The sequence below is a fragment of the Pseudonaja textilis genome, chromosome 1 (assembly GCF_049901715.1).
Source record: "Pseudonaja textilis isolate UNSWEBS1 chromosome 1, rPseTex1.2, whole genome shotgun sequence".
Classification (NCBI taxonomy): Eukaryota; Metazoa; Chordata; class Lepidosauria; order Squamata; family Elapidae; genus Pseudonaja; species Pseudonaja textilis.
In genome coordinates this window covers 289,271,257-289,295,811 of record NC_141990.1, presented here as the reverse complement: position 1 = coordinate 289,295,811, position 24,555 = coordinate 289,271,257, and the positions used below count along the sequence as shown (strand labels likewise).

Sequence of the window (24,555 nt, the reverse complement as noted above, 5' to 3'; positions counted from 1 at the left end):
CCATTCAGATATTAAACAAATATATTGTAAAATACTTTCCATACATATTATTGGTTGTTGCCTTATTTGCTAAGTTTTTGTTAGCAAATGATACAGGTTTTTAGGAGAACAATGGGTGGTAGGTGTTATAGAAGGGGATCTAATCTGAATTTTGATTTGTATTCCAAACAATTACATGGAGTGATGTTTTTCATTTAAACTAATCAGTAAAACTATAACATCAGGGGATTGGGTTTCACACATACTCTTCTTTCTGGAATATTTACTAAAACAAAATAATTAAGCTGAAAAATAGGGGAACTAAATTAATATTACATCCCAGTACATCAGATTATTTTTATTGCATTTTAAAGAAATATTTTAAAAAGCTGTGCTAGATTAAAGAGAATTTCACAGACTTGAAATACGAAGACAGTTATTTCTTTTTTTATTGTTGCTTTAGAAACAGAGTCCAATTTAGAAACAACTTTAGCTCTTTTTTACCAGCCTTCAGCCTCAGAGCCAGAAGGAAATTTTTCATTGCTTTTAAGACACAGATGCCTTTTTCTTGCATACATGTGCTGCATTATCATAACAAAGGTCTACTACTGGTTAGTTTGCAGTTTTAAAATATGTAATGTTGAGATTAAAATATTTGATTAGCTTTAGTTTTCTTAAATAAAAATTCCTGTTTTCACCTAGTTATACAAGTAATGGTATGTGGAATATGACTAGTATGGTATTAGTGGGATGATAAGAAAATAACTAAATGAGGGCTTAAATTACTTTGATCATCTCCTTTAAGCTATTTGTCTCCTGTGGCGGGGAGATCAGAAGGTAGTTGGCTAACAAATAGATTTACTGAAGGATTGATCTGCAACCTAAAATTTACTAAGGCATGAAAACTAGAGTTAGAAAACATCTGTTCTGATTGCAGTATGTAGCTTACACTCTTCTCAAGGACTTCGTTTGATAAATAACAGCCCCAGTAAATAACCACCTGATAAAATAATTCAGGTGACAAGCAAGTTATCTCACATCCTTGGGAACACTTATTCACAATAGGGAAAATCTCACTTGATACTTATAATACGAAGTCAGGGTTAATAGCAACAGAAAGAAAGCAATAACTAGAAATGAAGAGATTTTAAAAGTACTGTTTGGTGACAGGGTAAAAGCTTTTTGTAGTTGAGTTGCTGGAAGTATTGTCAGAAGTCCAGTCTTGCTTTAGTGTAACTTGCTTTCAAATATAGGATTGCACTGCAAGGTTACAGTATAACTGGAGACATGAGGGATTAATTTCTTAGAAAAAAATTAAACCAGGTGGAATTTTATTTCAGGGTGTATGGAATGATAGCTATGATTTTAATAGTCTCATTGGTAGTTTCTTTTTGAATATGGCATTCAAGCAGAAACTATAACCATATTCAGATATTTTTGGAGTATGTACAGATGAATGTCTGCAGACATGAGATAAGGATAATAAAAGTAGAGGCAGATCTTCCTAGCTTTTTTCATGCATAGATCATTCCTGTGTGAACATATAGTCTACGCATATGTAAGTTTTATATATACTGTCTGATATTGTTTACAAAGGAAGAAAAGTTCATAAAAGTTGTATGCATGCAACCGAATAACCTATATTAAAGAGTTACTTTGAATATGATCTACAGCAAGCCTCAGACTTCCAGGTTTCTGTCCCTATCTCCTTCCAGCAGAGTTAATTCTCCAGAAGAATTCAGAATTACTAATTTTAGACTTATTAATTCTATGTGGGATAAGGATGAGAATGCAACTAACAAATCAGAATAAACAAAACAATGTTTAAGAAAAAGCAATGTTAAATTCAGTAATAATTCTGTCATCATAATAAATCCCAAATCGTCATGGTAAATCTGGCCTTTACATCACCTTACATCAGGAAGTTAAGAATTGCTTCATTTAAGTTCCATGTTTCTTTGTTAATATTAATCCTCTTAACTTATAGAAGCATTCAGTTTAATTGTAAAGTCTGCCTAAACACCAAAGCTTATCACTTAAAAGAAATTTGATGTGTTAATAGAATTGGTTTTGTTCTGCTTTGTTCTCTGTTCTGTCTTTCCTGTCTGATGTCATAAAGACTGTTACTTTTCATTATGACCAAGTTCAGCGTTTTTTTCCTAGCCAATCTAACTGGCTTTGTTATTTCTGCGCGATTTGTGTCTTTATCTAAATATTGTAACTATACAGCACAGTTAATAGAAATTGCTCTGTTATAAATTAAGTTGTTAAGTTGCAGTCAGCCAAAATTTTTCTGAGTAAGAACATAGAATAATAGGGTTGGAAAGAATCTTGGAGGTCTTCTTGTCCAAACCCATGCCCATGGTAGGATATCCTATCCATTCCAGACCTTCTTTAGGTTTGATGGGATGGATGCATGTGATAATATAAAGAACAATAAAATAACAAAACAGAATAATAGAGTTGAAAGGAACCCTGGAGGTTCTCCAGTCCATCCCCCAATCCAAATAGGAAACCATATAATATTGCAGACAAATGGCTGTCCAAACTCTTCTTAAAAACCTCCAATGATGGAGCACCCATAACTTCTGAAGGCAAGCTGTTCCACTGGTTGATAGTTCTCACTTACAGGAAATTTCTTCTTAGTTCTAGGTTGCTTCTCTCACTGATTAGTTTCCATCTGTTCTTCTTGTGCTTGTCTCAGGTGCTTTGGACAATGGATTGACCTAATTTTCTTTGAGGCAGCCCCTCAAATATTTAAAGACTGCTATCATGTCACTGTAGTCCTTCTTTTCACTAGACTAGCCAATTCCTGCAATCTGTTTTAGCCTCCAGCTCCCAAATCACCTTTGTTGCTCTTCTTTGCACTCTTTCTGGAGTCTCAACAACCTTTTTATAGTTATCCTTTCCTTCTCTCCCTCTACCACGCTGATAATATCCCATTCCACCAGTACTTTCTCCTAATCTTTCCAGCACTTCCATGTCTCCTCAACAGCTGCTAATCCTGACCTTTGCCAACTCAGACTGTTCCTCTTAAAACATTTGTACCCGAAGAGTTGCCTTTTCTTCCTAATCCAGGAAAAAGCAGCCCCATTTTGCCTATATCTGGACTAAATGAATATGTTTAGTCTGGAAACAAGGCCGCTGGCAAACCACAAGTTCCATGTTCTACACATTCCTTTCTTGTATTTGATAATCCCTTTATACAGAGCTCTTTTTATGCCATTAAATGTAATAAACTTATTTTTTTCTTTTAAGCGTCATCTCCAAAAATATTTTGTTGGATGTGTCCCCCTTTGGGATATTCAGAGAGACAACCTCTTACTTCAGAGAGCAGCTGGACAACTACTTCAGAGAACAGTAGCAGCCCAAGTATCACCCCTTCCTACACTGATCTTCAATCAATAAATACAGAGGATTTGACTAGTGGTAGAGCATCCGCTGAAGATTCAACTGGTAAGAAACACTTTATTTATTTATTTGTTTGTTTGTTTGTTTAATGTATTTATAGGTTATCTCCTTCCAGACAACTCTAGTCATATTCTTCCCTTTTATTGGCCAAATGTTGTTGAATAAACTTACATAATTCAGGATATCTGTTTCCAGTGAATTCCCATCACTCATACTTCAGGCAGCATCAAGTAAGCCAGTTTGTCTTGTTCCTATATTCTGGATGCTGTTATTCCAGTTATCAAACTCCAGTATTGAGGTAGTAGATGTTGGACATGTGCTTGAAGTTTTACTTACAGTGCCCCAGTGTCTTGGTACTTCTTTCACATTTTAAAGATCTTCATCCCTTGTCTATGGAGACTTTTAGTCATTCAGGTCATGGTTGTCCCACATATGCTTTTTCAAAAGGCAACTGGACTTTCTTATTTTTTCCTTTGAAAACATTTCGTTTAAGAAACTTCTTCAGTTCAGTTCAGAACTGAAGAAGCTTCTTGGATGAGAAGCAAAATGTTTTCAAGGAAAAAAAATCCAAAATCCAGTTGCCTTTTGAAAAAGCACCTTTGGGATCTCCAGCCCTTCCAGTTAAACCAGGATAGGATTTTTCCCCATTAATAAGTGATATAGGGACTGCTTTGTGAAACATGTAGTTAATTTTCTCCTGCCATTGTCTCAGTTAATTTAGTTTTCCATTTCTATATATCTGTTTACTTAAAAAAAGCATGGTGTTTAAAACTACAAAAAAAAAATTATCCTGACCCTAAGATTAATGTTGGAATGCTGTAGAAAATGAAGATCAAAAATTATTGATGGGAAACATTGCGATTTGATATTTCAAATAAGTAACAGTAATGGGATCCTGTACTCTGTAGCACTCACCTGCCTACATTCACACCCATTCATGCTCCTGTCTGCACTTGTACCCTTCTATGTACACACCCCACACATCTGTAGTGGAATTGCCATCACTAAACAGCACTGTCATGTTCCATGTGCTTTACAAACACATTGTTTAGTGATGGAAACTCTAGTCTCTATCAGTGTTGTAACCCCAGGACTACTTCTAATGTTGGATGCCTGGTATGTTATCAAAGTAGGAAGATGCTCACCTTAAGCCATACATATAATGTCCGTCAATATTTTGGTGAAATTAGTCTTCCGGTTCGGGCTTCTTCGGCGATGGACTGAAATCCGCGATCGTGCATGGTTTTGATCCATGCTCGCCACTGGAGCGCCCCGAGCCACCCGGATTCAGGGCTGAAGCCACCCTGTAGAGGTGGTGAAGAAGGGGGAGCTGTCAGCTGGGTTGAGGAGAGCCTCATCTCTCCTCCTCAGCTGGCCATTACTCCCTTTCCCAAAGGTGGTTGCAGCGGTGGTCAGAAATAGCCACCTCAAAAAAGAACCCGACCGGACAAGACTGTGCAGGAGGAAGTTTAAAGGAGAAAGCTTGACTGACTGGGTTGAGTGGAGAACATCTATTTAAGGCAGGGGTCACCAACCTTTTGGACCTCAAGGACCACCAAACTCATAATTTTAGATCCCAGGGACCACTAACTGGTTCTGTGGGTGTGTCCCAATTTGTGGGTGTGGCTTGGTGGTCATGTGACTGGCTGGGAATGGCTTGTATGTAAATATTATAAATATTTACATAAATATTGAATTTTTTATAAAAAAAGAGGAACTTTTACCCAAAATCAGGCAAAGCAGGCAGGCAGATTGAGTTGCTTACAGAATCACAGATTCATTCAGAAATCTATCTATCTGCCATTGGCTAACTGTCTGTCACACAAAATTTGCTTGCAAGCAAACTCACAAAATTAACTCACAACACACCATGCATGTAAATATTGAATTTTTTATATAAAAGAGCAACTTTTATCCAAAATCAGGCAAAGTAGGCAGGCAGTTTGTGTTGCTCACAGAATCATACAGTGATCTATCTATCGGCCATCGGCTAGCTCAGTCTCTCAAATTTGCTTGCCGTAAGTCTGCACTGAATTTGCTTGCAAGCAAACCTTCAGTCCTAAAGGAGGTTCGGCTCTGCTTAGCTAAAAAGCAAGAAATCCAACCATTTCCTGCTTCCTAGCTAATCTAAATCTCCCAGCACTGCAGAACAGATGATGGTCAGAAAAAGGAAAAATAGCAACTTAACAGACAAGTTTTCTGGGTAAGGAGTGAGTGGGCGGGAAGGGTTCCCATGGGCCATGTAGGCTGAGCAGCCTTGTGTTTCTGCACAGCCTGGATTAATTGCTTTGGGGGAGGGTACTTTGGTTGGTGACCACTGATTTAAGGTACCTGGAACCTGAACTTTAAAGACTAATACTATTCCTAAAAAAGATCTTAAGCGGATAAAAAGAAAGGGAAAGGAAACAGAATTGGCTTTCTTCCTCTCACATTGACAGTTTTAATTGACTTGGAATGTTAAGAAGAAGAGATTCGAATAAGAAATTGATACTAATCCACTTTGATATTAATAGGCTATTTCTAGCTGAAAATAAAGTGTCAAAGGAATAAAGATTCTTGGATAATTTAAAAATTTTCTTAAGAAAAAAGAAAGAAAGCAGAGGAGGGAAAAAGAAAACGAGGGTGGAATCTGGAAAACGGAGGAGACCACCTGGAACTTAAAAAAACCAATACTGGAATTTTAAGGCTTGCAAAAGATACATTGTAGCTGAAACTTTGTTACAAGACAATAAAGCTCCTGGAAAAAGAAAGTGAGAAAAGAAGCAAGAAATAGTTTTGGATTATTGGATGATTCCTGGAATTTTGGGTGGTAGATCCTAATGAAACAAAATAAAATCAATTGGAGGTTGTTTAATTTTTTTTTAAATGGCATCACTCCTTGAAGAGTTAAAAATGAGACTTAAAGAACAAAAAGAAGAAGCACAAGAGGCAAGAGGATCTTTTGGCTTCGTATTTCAATTTTTAGAAATTGAGATTTGGAACTATGAAACGCTGGCAGAACAAGAAGGGCGGGACAAAGAAGAAGCCATCTTTAATGACCAAGCAACTTTAAGTGGGGTAAAAAAGGAAAGGGGGAAGGGGAGTTAAAAACTTAAGCATTGAATCAACAACCCAAAAAAAGAGTAATTTGAAAAGCAATCATAATATCAGGAAGAAGCAGAAGGAAGGATAACAGAAGGGAGAATCAGATAGAAAAGGAAAAAGGGGGTGGGGAGAAGAAGAGAGGGAAGAGGGAAAGGAAAAGAAGCTACAAAGGAGAGAAACAAGATATAAAGGTACAGGAAAAGCGTACAAGAATTAAAGGTATAAACCTATTTAAAAAACACAGGGACAATGGTTAAAATTTAACTTAAGGAGAGGATTCTGCAAGGGTGCATGGGATAGCATTGTTATATTAGAAATAGAAAAGGGTTAGAAAATATATTTAGATGATTAAAGTGATAGAAAAAATTTGTATTGATGTATAATGGAATATTTGGAAAGAGAATAAGCCTTTTAATGATTTAAAAAGAAAGTTAAAAAAAACCTGAAAAGAAACATGGAAGATTTTTATCAGTTGACAAGATGAATTTGAATAAGAATAATAATTTTATTGACTACTGTTAATAACTATTGTTTTGTTTTTTATTTAAAGGCAGTAATAAGTAAAATATGAAATATAGATGATTAAAGTGAAAGACAACTGATATTACTAGGTAATGTTTGTTAAAAGAAATAGAAATGTAAAAGATTGTTATTAATATGGTAGAGCTATATTTGAATAGAATAATTATTCCATTTACTATTGTTATACATATATACACAGATATACATACATATATACTTTTTTCTTTTAAGAATTTAGTGTGTACTTTTCAGGGAATGTACCAAGCAGAATTCGATTGAAAATAGTTATGTGTTATAAAATAGAGGTTAAAAAAGGAATGTTATAACTATAAAGATGTAACTTAAATTTTTAAACAAGATTTGAAAAAAGATACAAAGGCGTTACACTCCAGGGGAAAATAGTTATAAGGGGAAATAGTAATAATAATTACAGGGGAAAATTTGTTTTATGAGAAAAGATAATATGAAATTGTAAACAGGACAGACGAAAGTAAACATTGATTAGAAAGATTTTAAAAATTAGAAAAAGATATGTAATTGAATTAAGAAAGGGATGAGATAATTTAAAATAAGGCTATAGGAAGTAAAGAAAGGGAAACTATTGAAAAAATGTGAAAATAGTTATAAGATATGGTTTAGAATGTATAAGATAAATATGTATTGAGTTTATGTCTGTATGAAGAAGTGATAAGTGGTCATGCTGTTCTCAAAAAAAGATATTTTATTTGTATTTGTATGTTTTGTGAAAACTTACATAAAACTTTTATAAAAAAAATATTTTGGTGAAATTAAATTGTTCATTCCTATGTATTTTTGGGTTTTTGGAGATCATCCCACTGCTTTGTGATAAATTCATGTACAGTAAAGTTTGATACATTTTGCAACATAAGCATAGACGTTCATTGTCTTCAAGTTGTGTACTATAAAATAATTTTCTTTTTTACAAAAATATTTTATAGGTACAAAGTTTGAATAAGATCATTAGCTACATATAATTCAGCTTCTAAGAATATTTGCAGCTGTTTCCATAGAGAGGACTCCAAATACATTATGTAGCTATTTCTTATTTCCCTCCTTGACCAGTTTTCTTTGGACAGAAGAAAGTACAGTGGAAAAATAAAGGAGAGGGTTTCTTTTTTTCTTAAAGCAAACTAACCCTGTAAAACCCTGAGAATAAGAGGGCAATTGTACAATCATAGTCATGGAGAAATGTTGAAACTATGTCTGAGAGCAAACTAGCTCTGGGTAGAGACCAACTACATAAGCAAAGTACAACTATATGCCAAATAATATTTATGGTGCATAATCACAGCATCACAGTATGTTAAATCCTTATTATGAATCTAATATGTGATTAATGTATTTTCTGTAGTGGATGGAGATGAGAATTAACTGTAACAGTAAGTGTTATTGTACATCACTTCAATTTGACCATTGGAGTGACTTATCCATGCAAAGGTGTAATTTTCCATCATCAAAACAAAGCAAAAATCCTGCTGTCTCAAGTACTGGAAGGAAAGAGGTGGTGATAGATCTGCTTACTGAAATAAAAAAAAATCCACTTAAGGTTGTTGCATAAAAGTGTGGGAAAGAATCATGAGATCATAATTGGTAAAAAGCAGAAGTATGTGGTTTAGCACTGATGGGAGGTTTACAGAACCAATTTTAGAAGCAGCCATTTTAAATGATAGAGAGCTAATTAGAAGCAGATTTTGTATAAAAAGAATAGAGAGCCATAGAAAAAGGGTTGGGCTCAAAAGTTGGGTTACTTGTTCTGACAGAATTTGTTGCAATTCTCCCACTCTTTCCTGAAAAAAGAAAATGTTGGTTTATTTTATAATCTGAATCTAAGTTAGCTAATATATGATGTATATACAGAAGTCTTAATCGTTGTCAATTTAATATTTTTAATATTACCCAATTTTACACACCCAGGGATACAGAAAACAGAATAACATAATTAGAAGGTAAGACCACACCTAGAATGCTACATCCAGTTTTGGTTACCACACAATAAAAAAGATGTTAAGACTCTAGAAAAAAGTGCAGAGAAGAGCAACCAGGATGATTAGGGGACTGGAGACTAAAATATATGAAGAACGGTTATAGGAACTGGGCATGGCTAGTCTAGTGAAGAGAAGGACCAGGGGACACATGATAGCAGTGTTCCAATATTTGAGGGGCTGCCACAGAGAGGAAGGGATCAAACTATTTCCCAAGGCACTTGAAGGCCACACAAGAAATAATGGATGGAAACTGATGAAGGACAGATTCAACCTAGAAATAAGGAGAAATTTTTTGACAGTGAGAACAATCAACTAATGGAACAGCTTGCCTTCGGAAGTTGTGGGAGCTTCATCACTGGAGGCTTTCAAGAAGAGACTGGAGTGCCATTTGTCAGAAATGGTATAGGGTCTCCTGCTTGGGTGGGGGGTTGGACTAGATGACCTACAAGGTCCCTTTCAACTCTGTTAATCTATTAAAAAAAACCTTGGAGGTTTTCTAGACAAACCTGCTCAATAGGAAACCCTACCATTCTGGACAAATGGCTGTCTAATTGCTTATTAAAAATTCCAGTGATAGAGCATCCACAACTTCTGAGGACAAGCTGTTCCACTGATTAAATTGTTCTCATTGACAGGAAATTTCTCATTAATTCTAGATTGGATCTCTCTTTGAACTCTCTCTTAGCTTCCATCTGCTACTTCTTGTTCTTCCTCAGGTAATTTGGAGAATAGCCTGACTCTCTCCTTCCTGTGACAGCCCATCCAATTTTGGAAGACTGCGATCATGTCACACCTAGTCCTTCGTTTTATTAGACTAGACCAAAGGTCTCCAAACTTGGCAAAGTTAAGACTTGTGGATTCCAACTCACAGAATTCTCTAGCCAGCTATGCTGGCTGGAGAATTCTGGGAGTTGAAGTCCACAAGTCTTAAAGTTGCCAAATTTGGGACCCCTGAATTAGACATACCCAGTTCCCACAACTGTTCATTATGAGCTGTGGTGGAGCAGTAGTTAGAGTACAGTATTGCAAGCTACTTCTGCTGCCTGCCTGCAATTTGACAGTTCAAATCTCACCAGGCTCAAGGTTGACTCAGGCTTCCATCCTTCCGAGTTGGGTAAAATGAGGACCCAGATTATTGGGGGCAACAGGCTGACTCTGTAAACCGCTTAGAGAAGGCTGTAAAACACTGTGAAGTGGTATATAAGTCTAAGTGCTATTGCTAAGTGTTATTATAAGCTTTAGCCTCCAGTCCCAGTATTTTTTGTTGCTGTTCTCTGCACTCTTTCTAGAATCTCAACATCTTTTTAGTATTGTGGTGCCCTAAACTGGATGCAGTTTTGGTGAGTTTTGGAATGTAGGAGAGAGCGAAAGCTGTAATCTATGAAGCAATCAATGTTTACAATGATGAAAGTGTTTAAAAGTGTTTTTAATCACAATTTAGTTTCATCACAAAATTTAATCCCTCACTTATGCCTTTGGATGGGTGGGTAAGCGTTCTTATATTTTATGTAGTGATCTAGATGCAGCATATTATATATTGTATACTATGAGGATCTGAAATTTATGTGGCTGCCCAATTCACACTAAGATGACTCTGGACAGCTTACAACATTAGAAATCCACAATATAAAAAACATATACTTCCCCTCCCCCAATGGCAGCAGCATCACAATGAGACCAACTATTTGATCTGCTAGATATCAATCACTTAAAATTCAAATTGCATCTGGCATGGTAAGTGTTGGAAAATATTCAGACTTTTTTTTCCAACAGAAATGAAAACAGTTGATTATATAATCCAGAGTTTGGGTAGAACAAATGAGAGCCAGGAATTATTGTCAGAGGTACTCTAGTCCTATGAGGATTGGAAATTGCAGATTTGTTAATTAATCTACTGCTACTCTACTAATTACAAAAGAGGAATTAAGAAATTGTAATAATCAAGGGTAACTGAACTTTGTGATCACTTGAGGGCACTTTAGGATGAGTCACTTTTCTCATAGGTTTCTGATTGGCCAATGCACAATTTCCTTTCATGAGATTATCAGAAGGGTGGTGATTCATAATTAGATCTGCAATATCAGTTTATGTACCGTTTGGAAAATTCCATAGGACTTGGGATTTCCTGGAAAACTCATGATACATGAGCAACAGCAGTGGTGGGATTCAAAAAATTTTTTACTACCGGTTCTGTGGGCATGTCAGGGAAAGTATACTGTAAAATCTCCAGTCAGAGGTGGTATTTGTCAGTTCTCCGAACTATTCAAAATTTCTGCTACCAGTTCTCCAGAACTGGTCAGAACCTGCTGAATACCACCACTGAGCAACAGTAATCAGAACGTTTTGTTGCTATACTTTCCGTAATTTCGTTTACCTGACTTATTGTAAATCTAGAGATAAGCAGCTTGATCTAATTGCCAAGCAAAATACCAATCATTAGAATAATCATGACCAGACAGCTAGAATATACCTGAAGCTTTATTGAAATAGTAGTAATTAGCAAAAGCCACAGCTTGGACCAGAGATTAATTTTCATTGTTAAAATAGACAAAACCTAAGTAGAATACAACTTAGAATATGGTATATATAATAACAGTCCTTCTGGCTGAGCATCAAATAAGAATGATAAAAAGAAAATGATATAATTAAGAAAAAATGTGGAGGCTATCAATCAGAATTAAGGCTATACTGGCAACCTGTAGCTTTTCTTTGAATAGAAAAACATATAAAACATTTTTCATTCATCGCAGTTCACTGAATGGCTCAAACTTCCCTTCAAGTGAGAGAGACTGAGCGGTATTTGAATGCTTGTTAGAGCATGCAGGGCAAATGTACTTAACTCTATATTTACCTTGCTGGGTCAGATATGTAACCATCACTTACTGGTTTATTAAAATAATATTGTTCTAGATCCAAGGCAGATCTTCACTTCAACTTCAGGCATTTTCCCACTTGACTAGAATGAGAACATTAAAAAGTAGAGGCATGTTATGAGGATATGTCTTTTAAAACCAGGTATTATTTTTGTACCATAGTAAGCTGATTTGAGAATCAGCTTTCTCTCCCTCTCTCTCTCTTCCTCCCTCTTTCTCTCCCTCTTCCCCTCTCTCTGTCTGTCTCTCTCACACACTATTTATCTACATTTTTTTCTGTTTATAATATGCACTAACCAATTTTTATATTTGAACTGCTCTTTAAGAAATGGGGAAGAGTAATATTCCTCTGTCTTTGTTTGAGAATTAAAAAGTCTAAATCATCGTTTAATTTGAAGAACAGTTATTTCTGGGACAAGTGGAGGTAGTAGAACTGGGTGGAAAAGATATGCACTCCTGCCCTTTGTATGTTTAGCACATGCAATTTTAATAGAATAATTATATCTACTATGTGTAGCAATTTGAGAGAGAGAAAAAAACTACTAGATGTTTGTGTTGCCATTGTAAAGCTTAATACAGGATGTGGGACTCAGTGGAAGATCACATATGCTGTGCTCAAGAGATTGATTGGACACACAGAAGTGGCTAATCAGAGGCCAGTATCTGTGAGGTTTGGTATCATCTAGTTCTTAATGTCAAAAACTTTAAGTCTAATTTGTCTATTTCTCGGGCGGTCAGAAGACTGTGAAACATACAATAACTGAAAAAGAGCAGGGAAATCACTGAAATTTACTCTGAATTATTCCCCCATTTCTCAAAACCTTTAAATAAAAGTATGGTAGATTCTTAAAAAAAAATAATTTCGTGGATTTAAGAGAGAACAGTTTTTCCCAAGTTTGCACTTCCTCTTTTTCTGTTTCTTTCTCCAATTCTTAATACCTTTATGTTCCATTTATAAAATATTTAGAGAGTTTATGATAGTTTTCCCAAGTGACCAAGTTAGAACAACAAATAAATCACAATATTTGAATAGGATTCAAAGTCTCAAGTCCATCTTACTTCACCTAATTCTGCTTTGTAACTGTGATGTTTTAGAATTGCTCCGACTTTTTCTGAAATGGTGATTTTTGCCTCTGAACTCACCTTAGTTGTCATTCTTTGGTCTCTATAAAAAAAATGATGATGCACCTGTTTTGTTATTCTTTATCAGAATTGCATTTTCTTCTTTTTATTTAATAAAAAAAAATAATGAGAATGGTAATGTAGTGTGACCTATTACGTATGGAACTTTTAGAGAAATTACAGTAGGTGTGCTATGCAAATGTAAGAATCTTTGTATTGAAATCAGGAATGGTAATGAAAAAATTGATATTGACACTGCTGAAGAAATACTACAAAGAGCATAAAATAAAAATATATGTTAACTTATCTGATTTGGGCTTAAGAATAATTCAGAACCCTAAGAAGACATAATTTTGTTTGGTGTTGACATTGTGGGCTGTGATCCTTTTAATAATGTGGTTGACAAATTCATTATTTTAATCCAAGACACATTTTAATTTGTCCTCAGGAAAGGAAAATGGCGGATTTTTTTTTTGTTTAGATTTCCTCACAATTCTGTTTTTAATTTTCTTCTCATTAAACACCTCGAACACCAATTAAAAGGAAAAAGGAAAATAAAGCGCTGAATTTGGGACTGGCTGCTTTTGATGAAGTAACCAATTGATTGAAATTGGAGCTCCAGGCAGCAGTGCCCAGACACTTATTAGCTCATGCTTGAGGTTTGCTGATGGTTATCATAGCTCAGACATGGAAATGGAAATTTAAAAAGCCACTGCTGTAATTTCCTGAAATGTCCTAAAGAGATTTTGAGGAAAAGATATAAATTTAATAGGTGTGTTTGAGTGGGATAAACAGACAATTTAACTCTTGACTGACATCAGAGTAAATGTAAAGCATTCAGAAGCCAAAATAATTGATTACACAGGACAAACATAAAACTGAAATTAAAACATGTTTACCTCTGATTTCACAATCAACTTCTTTTTAATCCAATGGTTCCTTTTCTTAATAAGTATGCTTAGATTACAACATCAGGCTGGGAGGGAGAAAAATCCCACTCCCCTTTAAGCAGTCTATTAAAGATTTAAACATTATATTTCTGAGAATCTTCCCAGAGTTTAAACTATTTGGGGATTTAAACCATTATGGATATATAAGTGATTATGTAGTTGTTGGGGGTCAGGAAATATACAGATTGAGTAAAGTAATTAAATATAACATTAACTATTCCTTGTAGGGTGGATATAATAATTCATTATAGGATGGATGTAAGACAATGTAATCCTAGGCTGCATTAATGGGGGATAGAATCAAGATCATATGAAATTCTAGTACTGCTTTACAAAGCCTTAGTAAGAGCACACTGAGAATACAGCATCCGGTTCATAATATAAAAAAAGATATTGAGACTCTGAAAAGAATACAGAGAAGAGCAACAAAAATATTAGGGGGCTTGAGGCTAAAACATATGGAAAAATGGTTACAAGAATAGATTATGTCTCGTCTAATGAAAAGAACTAGGAGACACATGATAATAGTGTTCCACTATTTGAGGGCCTCCTACAAAGTCAAGGGGGTGAAGCCAGAGGTTCTGACCAGTTCTGAAAACCAGTAGTGGAAATTTTGAGTACTTTGGAGAACCGGCAAATACCATCCCTGACTGGCCCTGCCCCAATCTATTCTCTGCCTTCCAAGTCCCAGTTGATTGTCTGGGTCTTCTTTTGTTGCCCTGCACAGGAGAACGGAGCTGGAATGCAGGTTAGCGGGGTGGGGAGGGAATGGGATTTTGCAGTAACCATCCCCCAGGAGTGGGGAGGGAATGGGGATTTTACAATATCCTTTCCCTGCCACGCCCACCAAGCCACACCCACAGAACTGGTAGTAAAAAAAAATTGAATCCCACCACTGGGTGAAGTTATTTTCCAAAGCCACCAAAAAACAAGATAAGAAATAATGGATGGAAACTAACCAAGGAAAGAAGCAACCTAGAACTAGAGAAAAATTTTCTTAGTGGTGAGAGCAATCAACCAGTGGAACAACTTTCCTTCAGAAGTTGTAGCTTCCCCCTCACTGGAGGCTTTCAAAAAGAGACTGTACAATCATTTATCTGAAATGATATAGGGTCTCTGCTCAAGCAGGGGGTTAAACTAGAGGACTTCCAAGATCCTTTCCAAATCTATTATTCTATGTTCTATGTTTTAAGATGAAATACAAATAAAAATTGAAGGTGCAATTTTATTGTGTATTGGACAATTGTTTGTGAACAATAAAACAGATAATTATAAATCAACAATTTTTTTTGCCAAATTTGTTATTTTATTTTAATGTGAAAATTATGGCACATGAATTAAATCCATTGTTATTTGAATGGGTTCAGAACAATATGTGATGTAAATAAAGTATAACAAATAATTGACACATAACTATCAGTTACATGATCCATCACAATTTTTATCTAAGATATTCTAGAATTTGATGAAGATTTAATTTTCACTGAAAACACTGTATAATGTGTAAGAAAATCTTCAGATTACAGATTTCATGTGCAGATTCCAAAGAAATCCTGAAAGATTTTTTGGTCAGGCATCCTCACCTGAAGGTACTTTGACAGAGCTCTATTGTTTGCGGGGGAGGGGGAAAGAGGTAGGATAAAGAGGCATTTAATTATGTCTCTCGGGTATAGCTCTTCAGAGTCCTGACTGGATGAAAAGTAGTTGTTATATGCTTTATAAAGTTCTCTGTATTAAACTGAGTTGAGAAGAAGTAGGATGCTTGCCAGTCCTAAAACATTATAGCACACAGCTAAATCATACTGAATAAAAGAATCCTGGCTCTGCAGATTAGGCAGTTAGTATTCTCCAAAGGGCTTTGCTGTGCCTCTTTTGTGACATGATGTTCTCTAACTGCGCAGCATTAGAATTTGGTTGGGAAACTTTGCATAAAAGAATTGGAACACTTTGGGTGCTTTGCTTTCAGGAACTTGTTTCTTCTCTTGCTTCGGGGCTGATTTGTTTGTAGAGGCTCAACTGCCTCAAGCAATGTAATATCAGTGTGAACTATAGAGTATCCTTGGAGATTAGCAAGATTTTCTTAAGTCTTTTCTGTTCTTAATCTCTTTCAAAACTGAAGCTAACAGGCATTTTATTCCATGGCAACTTTGGTTCGTCTTTCCCTCTGCTTTTTTTTCCCCCCTCCCTCTTTGTGAAATATATAACGCATTTTTGGTGGGTTTTATAAGCAGACAATGTAGAAGGAATGCTTTGATAATCTCTCTTGATGCTTTGCATTAATTCTTAGCCATAAGATGAAACAAGAGGTGAACCTAAAATGCTCAAATATCTGCCCATTCTTCATTCCTTTGTTTTCTCCTTTCTGGGAAAGTGACCCCTTGCCAGGCACTCCAGGTATTCCAATAATCCCTTTTTTCTACCATGTTTTCATGACATTGCTCTCAGCAGTTAACTATCATCCTTAACTGTTCCATTTAAACTGATTTTTTTCCTCTTCTGCCACAGTTTTTCCATGAATGTGGTCTCATATACTTTATCATCAATATGTTGCTATATGGTTAGAGCTGGAATCTGCCCAGCATTCATGGGCCACTTTACACTGCAATGAGCATACCATCCCACCATTACTGATCATTGGAAACTGTCGTTCATGTTCATTTGGGCTTGAGCTGCAGAATTGGACACCTGATTTCCACAAAGATGTTATTTGCCTAGTACTTTCATATCACTTGTCCAGTCCTATACGTAATTCTTGTAAATATGGGTATAACTTTCTTCTGAAAGAACAGTAAACTGCACTAGACTTACTCCTGCTTAATGGACTGTTAAGAGAGTCCTAGTCCTGAGCTGCACAGAAAGTCAATCTGAATAAGGCAGTCAAATTATATTACATGGATATTTCAAGGTACACCCATGCTACCTATGTAGGTATATGATGGACCAGCTGTAACTTTTAAGTGGTCTTCAATCCCCATTGTCATAATTCAAATGTGAGGTGACCAAAGCATGAATATTTATGAGTAGGGCTTCCTGGTCTAGAAAAGGAGAAGCAGGAGACAAAACTATACAAAGGCCATCCAAGCTATGGTTACTACCTGTTCTTTTAGCAGAAGCTAGAAGACTAAGACAGGGATGTCAAATCCACGTCACAGGGGCATTACGTGACATATCGGGACTTTTTCCCCCTTCGCTAAACTGGGCGTGGCCAGCACATGATGCATCCGGCCTGCAGGCCATGAGTTTGATAGCCCTGGTCTAAGACGACCTCTCAAATTGTATGCCAGTTCTCACTCACTGTGTAAATGCCAGTCCATTAAAAACTAAACATGGTAAATTCACATGTCAAAGCCCACAACTACTCAGATTAAGGCAGAACCTATTTTAGAAAACAACAGTGTATTAGGTATTTTCCTTTTGGAAAATTAAAATAAATACATATGTCCACACCAAGCTCCCATACCTGTTTTATTTCCTTGGTAAGATTTATTGTACTAGTATTTTATCCAAATTTATTAATTGCTTTCTCTCAATCCTTTGTGGATTTTTCCTTGACATACTATAATATTAACTTTCAGTTTTCTAAATTTAGCTTTTAGTTTGATCCTGAATGAAACTAGTTCAAAATGAAACTAGTTCTACTCTTTAATTATTTAAGTATTTCATATTCTTTAAGTGTGCACATGTCTAATATTACAAACTGAAAGTTGTTCTCTTACATAATTTTGTGTTGGACAATATAAAATTTTATTGGGAACAGAAACTGGCTGAACCTGTTGGCAATGGTAGAATTTGTTCTTTGTATTAAAATTTTCCTTTCTCATTGTTTGACTTTTATTAGTCCTTTTATAACAGTTTAGGCTATTGCTTTCTTGTTTTTAAAAGAAGCACTTTTGTTACTAGAAGCATTAGTTAGCCTATAAGGGTTTTTGTGCAACTTCTTACTCAAAGAAATGGCATTGTGAACTATTGTGTTTTCAGACATGGATCAAATAAAATTGCAGGAAAAGACTGCAGCAAGATTTGAAAGATTATCTTTTTTTCTGTCACTAATTGATTATCCCTTTTAACTGATTAATGACCTCTATGTCATGGTTATGAGTTTTAAAGAACATCAAGCAAAACATTATTTTGAAATTAGTTTCCATTGTGCCTTACAGTAAAGCAATGGAGCAGCCCTTCTGCTTAACAGACCCAGTTAATAAGGGTGACCGAGCACATCTTCATTAAACTGTTGGTGTTGCTGGGTTAGAGGATTTATTTGGTCCTAGCCTACTTTCAGATCACGACCTTAATGAATCAACAGTAATGGCTGCACTCTGAAAGTGTTTTGTGGAGTTGTCATGGATCTGAAAGCAATTAGTAGTTCAGAACCTTGTATTTTGGAAGAAGGGAGGACCCCGGTGCTTTCTTTTTCTTAATAAGAAAGTCTGGCTGTCACAAACTTTAAAATTCACTTGTCTGATTGATCAGCATGTTACCACCTTCACCCAAATCAAAATAAAAAGAATATTTTATTTTAGAATGTTCTATTCAGCTTATGAACTAAGCACTTTTTAAAAAAAAGCTGTTTATGTAGCATGATATTTCAGGCCGCAAAAGATTTCCAAAAGGAAGATTCTGTAGGAATATCAGGAAAGCTAAGCTTGATAACATGCTAGGGTTGGTGATATACACTAACAATAAAAAGGGATTTAGATATTTTCAAAATTAATGGAGATGAATATATTATTAATTGAAGATGGCAAAATGTAAGCAAGGTGCAAAAGACTTATGCACTAGGTACTCAGCTTATATTTTGGTTAAGTCTTCTCCAAATAGAGAGCATGTATTTCACTAGGCAACTGTGAAGAGTAGAATTAAAGCTTAGGGTTCATAGTCAATGGTCAGATATGGCCTATTTACTTTTAATGAATATAAATCATGAATTGCCACTTACAGTACTGAAGGAACTAGTAGATACCTGGCTGCACCTTTTTGTACAAGTAGTCCTCAACTTACGACTACAATTGAGCTCAAAATTTCTGTTGCCAGGTGAGACAGTTGTTAAGTGAGTTTTGCCCTATTTTATGACCTTTCTTGCCACAGTTGTTAAGTGAATCACTGCAGTTGTTAAGTTAGTAACATGGTTGTTAGTAAATCTGGCTTCCCCATTGACTTTCTTGTCATAAGATCACAAAAGGGGATCACATGACCTCAGGACACTGCAGCCATCATAAATATGAGTCAGTTGCCAAGCATCTGATTTTTGATCATGTGACCATGGAAATGCTTCAGTGGTCATTGTTGAGGTAATTCCCTGTTAGGAGAATGAGCGCATACAGGGAGACATATTTGAGAGTAGTGTTTGAATAATACACATACACAGCACACAGATACACTGTACAGTAAATGTAGGTTTTTACTTCCAGAAATGTTAAGCAAAGTCCAAAATAGCAATCCAAAGTCATTCACAGGTAAATCAGTCAGTTTTCAATCCAGGGATAATCCAATAACAAATTCCAGTGTCAAAAACAGTTCAGTATCAGACTTACATCAAATCCAAGAATATCAGCCAATACAGGAACAGCAATACTCTCCAACAGAAGGAAAAATAGACTCACTGAGACACACTCTCTTCTGAGACTAAGATTAAACAACCCAGGTTTCTGGCTCCATCTTATGGCCATTTGAGTAACCACACCCAATTGCAGTTTTTAGCGTGCTCTTAAAGAGACAGTGTTAAAATGTCTATCCTGGTTTATATATTTCTAACCCAAATACCTGTTAGGTGACTTATATTCCTGACAGTCATAACTATGAAAAATGGTTATAAGTTACTTTTTTCAGTGCTGTTGTAACTTCGAACAGTCAGTAAACAAACTGTTGTAAGGTGAGGACTATCTCAATTACCTTTCAGGTGTTCTGAAAAATGGATGAAGTATCAGATGAGTAGAGGTGCTTAAGGCATTTTCCAAAAAGGGAAAATGGAGGATCCAGGAAACTACCAATCTAGCAATTTCTAAACTTCTTAGATACAGTGCAGTAATCACAAGAAACCAATGTAGATATGGCAGTACCAAATTTTGCAATGATTTTATTCTTTTTTAGCCTTAGTAGATTGTGAAATTGATGTAATTACATTTTGATCTCTGCAAAGCATTTGACAAAATGTCCCATATTCTGATTTGCAAACCAGTAAAGCAGGCTTGTCCAACCCGCGGCCCACGGGCCGCATGCGGCCCAGGTCGCCTCGTAATGCGGCCCAGTGCCCACCCCAACCTTCGTGCCAGAGCCAGTGAGGAGGAGGAGGAGAGGCAGGTGCGAGGCGGGGTGAGGCGAGCGCCATGCCAAGCAGCAACAGAAAAGGCAGGTGCCATCAGAGCACCACCTTCTGCTGTTGCCGCCGCCGCCGCTTCTGCCCCCGCCGCCACTGCTGCTTCTGCCTTCCAGTCCTGCCGCATCCAGCCGGGCCATTTGCAGGAGGAGAGGTAGGCACGAGGCAGGTGAGCTTTCTTCCCCCGCAAAATTTGGCCGGAAAATAAACCGTGATAAACCGTGATAAAAAAAAGTGATTAAAAAAATATTTTTAATAAATAATTAATAATAAATAATAAAAGCATCTCACTAACTTCATTTCCAAATAAATTTAATATGTTAACTATGTTTTCTATGGTTTTTTGGGATGATCAGGTATCGTTACTGTTATTTTATTTTATGTGCGGCCCAAACCAAATTTTCATCTTCTAATGTGGCCCAGGGAAGGTGAAAGGTTGGACACCCCTGAAGTAAAGCAATAGGTGGATGGCATAGCTATTATGGTTCGTATAAAATCCTTTTTCAATAGCGCTCTTCAGTGATTTCTCATCAAAATGGAGTGAGGTACTGAATGGGGTAATAAGGCACAGTCTTCTGCCGTGTAGGAATTATTTTTTATTAATTATTTGAATGAAAATGCTAGACAGATTGCAGATGAGATAAGATTTATATCCCTCAAAAATAGAAATAACTTGAAATTAACTTGATACATTAGCAAAATGGGCTGAATATTAAAAAAAACATTCTTCACTTAGAGAACAGAAATTAAATGCACAGTTCTAGAATGGAGATATCTGGCTTGATGATAGTGTTTGGAATAATCTTAGAAACGATTTTGGAATAATAACTAATTGCAAGCTAACTATGAGTCATTTATGGGACATTGTTGCAAACAAAAAAAGGAAAATATATTTCATCCAGATCCACAGAAGAAGAATATTGGCCAGTTTCCCTGCAAGTAATGTGTCCAATTCTGGTTACCACACCTCAGAAAGAATTCAGAGAAACTGGAACAGGTTCAGGGAAATGAAATCATGATGATCAGAAGACAAGAAGCAAAGTCGTATGATTGAAGGCAACAAGAATGTTTAGTCTTGAGAACAGAAGACTGAAAAGGGTTTATGATAATCACTTGATAATGACTAGAATGGTTGAGGTCTGTTCTTGGTCACAAAAGATGAAGCTGAGAGAAAAGTAAAATGTGCCTCTTCTATCTAGGAGACAAAGCTTAAGATTTCTTCCTAAGGCTATCTTTGGGAGAAAAAAACCTTCACTTCAGACTTCACAACAACAATAATATCCTTTAGAAAATAGATACATTTAGTTGACTGCCATTTTACTCATTTATATTAGAAAGACAAGGATTAATAAATATATAATGCAGGCTGAAGCATAATATACATCCTCCATTAATGATATTCTTGCCCATCAATCAGAACTTTGTTCAAGTCAATTCTGAATTATACTTTCTTTAGCCACAAGGTGGTGTAACCTAATACCAAGTTAATTAAAAAACAAATAAACCCGCATGTAATTAGCTAATACTAAATCTATGTATGTCTGCCTAATACTAAGTAGTAAATATAAACCATCAAGTCTGATGTATTGATCATTTACTGCCTATTATTTGATTATTTACTGCCTATTATTTGACCCCAGTAAGCCACTTGCTGAAAGGCAAACAATGCTGTATTGTTTGCATTTTAGCAAGTGGCTTTCCAGGAGTCCAATTTTGCTGAGTTTTTATAGATTAAATGTGCAATCTCCTCCATGGAAAACCAAGTCCAGGTAAAAGTTCACTTTAATAGACCAGTAGCAGATGTTCATTGTTCCTGATTGACAAAATAGAAAATATGTCATTATGGCAATGTTGCAATTTGCATAAGAACAAAATTACACAAGTGACAAAAATATGTATATTTGATTAGATGTTCATTTTGGTAATGAAATCATGCAATTGATGAAGATGATGTCACTTGCAAAATACCTTTGTACAATGATGTAAATCATTATGAATGTTGGCCTGTATTGTATCATTGTCCAATACTTTGACGTTTCAATGTATTCTATTATTTATTTACTGTATGCCTGTACTGAGGAAAAGGAAATGGATATTGCAGGCCTACAATATTGTTCTTCATGGGTTATCATGACATCTTCAGGAGATTCCAAGGAGCAACAAGAAGTTCCACTTCTGGGTCAAAAATTAAAATAGCCTGGAGTTTTTTTGGATTTGTTGGATTCCTATTTCCATTGTTTTTCATGTTGGGAATTATGGGAGTTTTCCCAATACATCTGGAGGTCATCAGATGAGGGAAGACTATATTACAAGTTCATCTCTCTTCTTTAAACCTGAAAACTTAACTTTGAGAATATTAGCCAGTGCTTTGGATAAGAGTGCTTTTTTTCACTCCAGACTTTATGTTCAATTCTGATTTTAATCTCAGTTGACTTTTGCACATAGATGATTGACACTGATGGTATTATTGTAAATTAAGTTGCTTTAAAATATTCCCTCAACTACTTAGTAGTTTATCAGCATGCTTTTAGAAGAAAATATTTTGTTAAAATACCACCTATTATTGACCTAGTTACTTGTGGAATATAAAATTTTTGATTGTCAGAAGAGGATTTATCATCAGTTTGTATGATCCGAAAAATGCCTGGATTTAATACAGTATTAATTAAGATAAATAAAACAGGATCTTTAAGAGTTTACTTCTTTTAAATCTGAAGTAGTTCTTTATAAAACAAAAAGAACAAAAAAAAAAACAAGCAAGATTGTTCATCCCAGAAATGGGATGGTCTCTGTTGTTCAGATTTATTTCACAATAGGGTTACTGTGTCTTTAAGCACTGAGTTTTGTTGCCCACAGGCAGTTATTAAAAAAACAAATGATGATTCTATGGCCCTGTCTTTTGTGCTTCTCCTTTCACGTATCACTTCCTTTCCACAGAAATCATTAGCCAGTTCCAAGCATATGAAGGTATTATGCTCCCTATTTCTTTTTAGTCTCTCTCTCTTCCTTCCTCCCTGGGTGTGCCTTGTTTGATTTGCAAGTAACCTGCTAAGTTCTCTCCCATCTTCCCACCCCCGCCCCCCTTACGCCCTGCCCACACCAAATGAGCTGGGCTGACTGAGGCAAGCAAACAGCCACAGCTCCTGCTCAAGCATGTATAATGCATACCGCCCCATACCACTCCTACAGTGATGCAAAGGGAAGCTTCACCACGGCAGGCATTCGAATAGGCACTTTACTCAACTAACTAACACACGACACCATCTCCTGAGTGCCACAAGGTATTTCTTTCATTTTAGCTTTGGGAAGGAGGCTGGCAAGTTTAAATGGCCAGTAAGGCAAAAACAGAAGCAAATGTTGTATGTGAAATGGGAGGGGGGTTGAGTTGAGCAACACGTTGCTTGCAATATCTTTGAAGCTGGTGCTGAAGGTTTAACTGCATGTGTAACCTGAGAATACTAAGGTGGCGTAAAGAGCATGTGCTTTTAACTGGTGATTTGAGCTGGGAGCCTAAAGGGATAAGACCGGCTACCCTTTGCCTACATCTGCACCTTGGCAAACCTGCTTCTTTTTGGTTCTAACTTTTGTAAAAAAAAAAAAAAAAAATCGGCTCATACACGTACCTGTACATAGTACTGGACTGGGTTCATCAGGGGAGAGCTTGCTCCTCATTTTAAGAAGAAATGTTTATGCTTTTAGCACACTTACTGAATGGCAAAGAAGGAGAAGCTTCTTACTTACTTGGGGATAGTCCAAGGTTTGTTTGTTCCGGTTTTCTTAAAATAAACAACAGAATGCTCCATAAAGCATGCCAACATCTAAAAATAGTGACAGGTGTATTTCTGTACGGTATTTTGATTTGTTTTACATGTTCATAAAGGCAATTACAGTGAATTTCATTTTAATGAATTAAACCTGCTTTTGTAAAATCTACCAATTATTACAACCTTTTATTTAAAAAGAGTTTCATTTCATCTTCTGTTTCACTTTTTTGCAAGTTTGACATTCAACACTGAAATGTACTGCTGGGATAAAGTTAGTGAGACTTCTGAATAACTTACACTAAAATAGACAACTATTATGGTAATATTAAATCTAGCAATCTGTCAGAGAAAAGGGGCATCTGAAAAATAATTCATTCTATAGTGTAAAAAAATACAGGCTTACATTCAAATAATTGATATGGCAACGAGGTAATCAAATCTTGGTTTTAATAAGATTTGAAGAAAATAAACTTTCCTGGGAAATCACTGTTGTGACCTTAAAGCCAAGACTTTAATTTTATAAGTCGCTGA

The 24,555-nt window shown here is 35.9% G+C and overlaps 1 protein-coding gene across 1 annotated transcript in view; it reads left to right on the top strand.

Moving 5' to 3' along the window:
• STON2 (stonin 2) overlaps positions 1 to 24,555 on the top strand; it is an 84,060-nt gene that overhangs the window by 19,461 nt on the left and 40,044 nt on the right. The window contains exon 4 of the mRNA XM_026712672.2: positions 3,238 to 3,435. Coding sequence (XP_026568457.2) covers positions 3,238 to 3,435 — 198 coding nt within the window. The remainder of the gene's footprint in view (positions 1 to 3,237; positions 3,436 to 24,555) is intronic.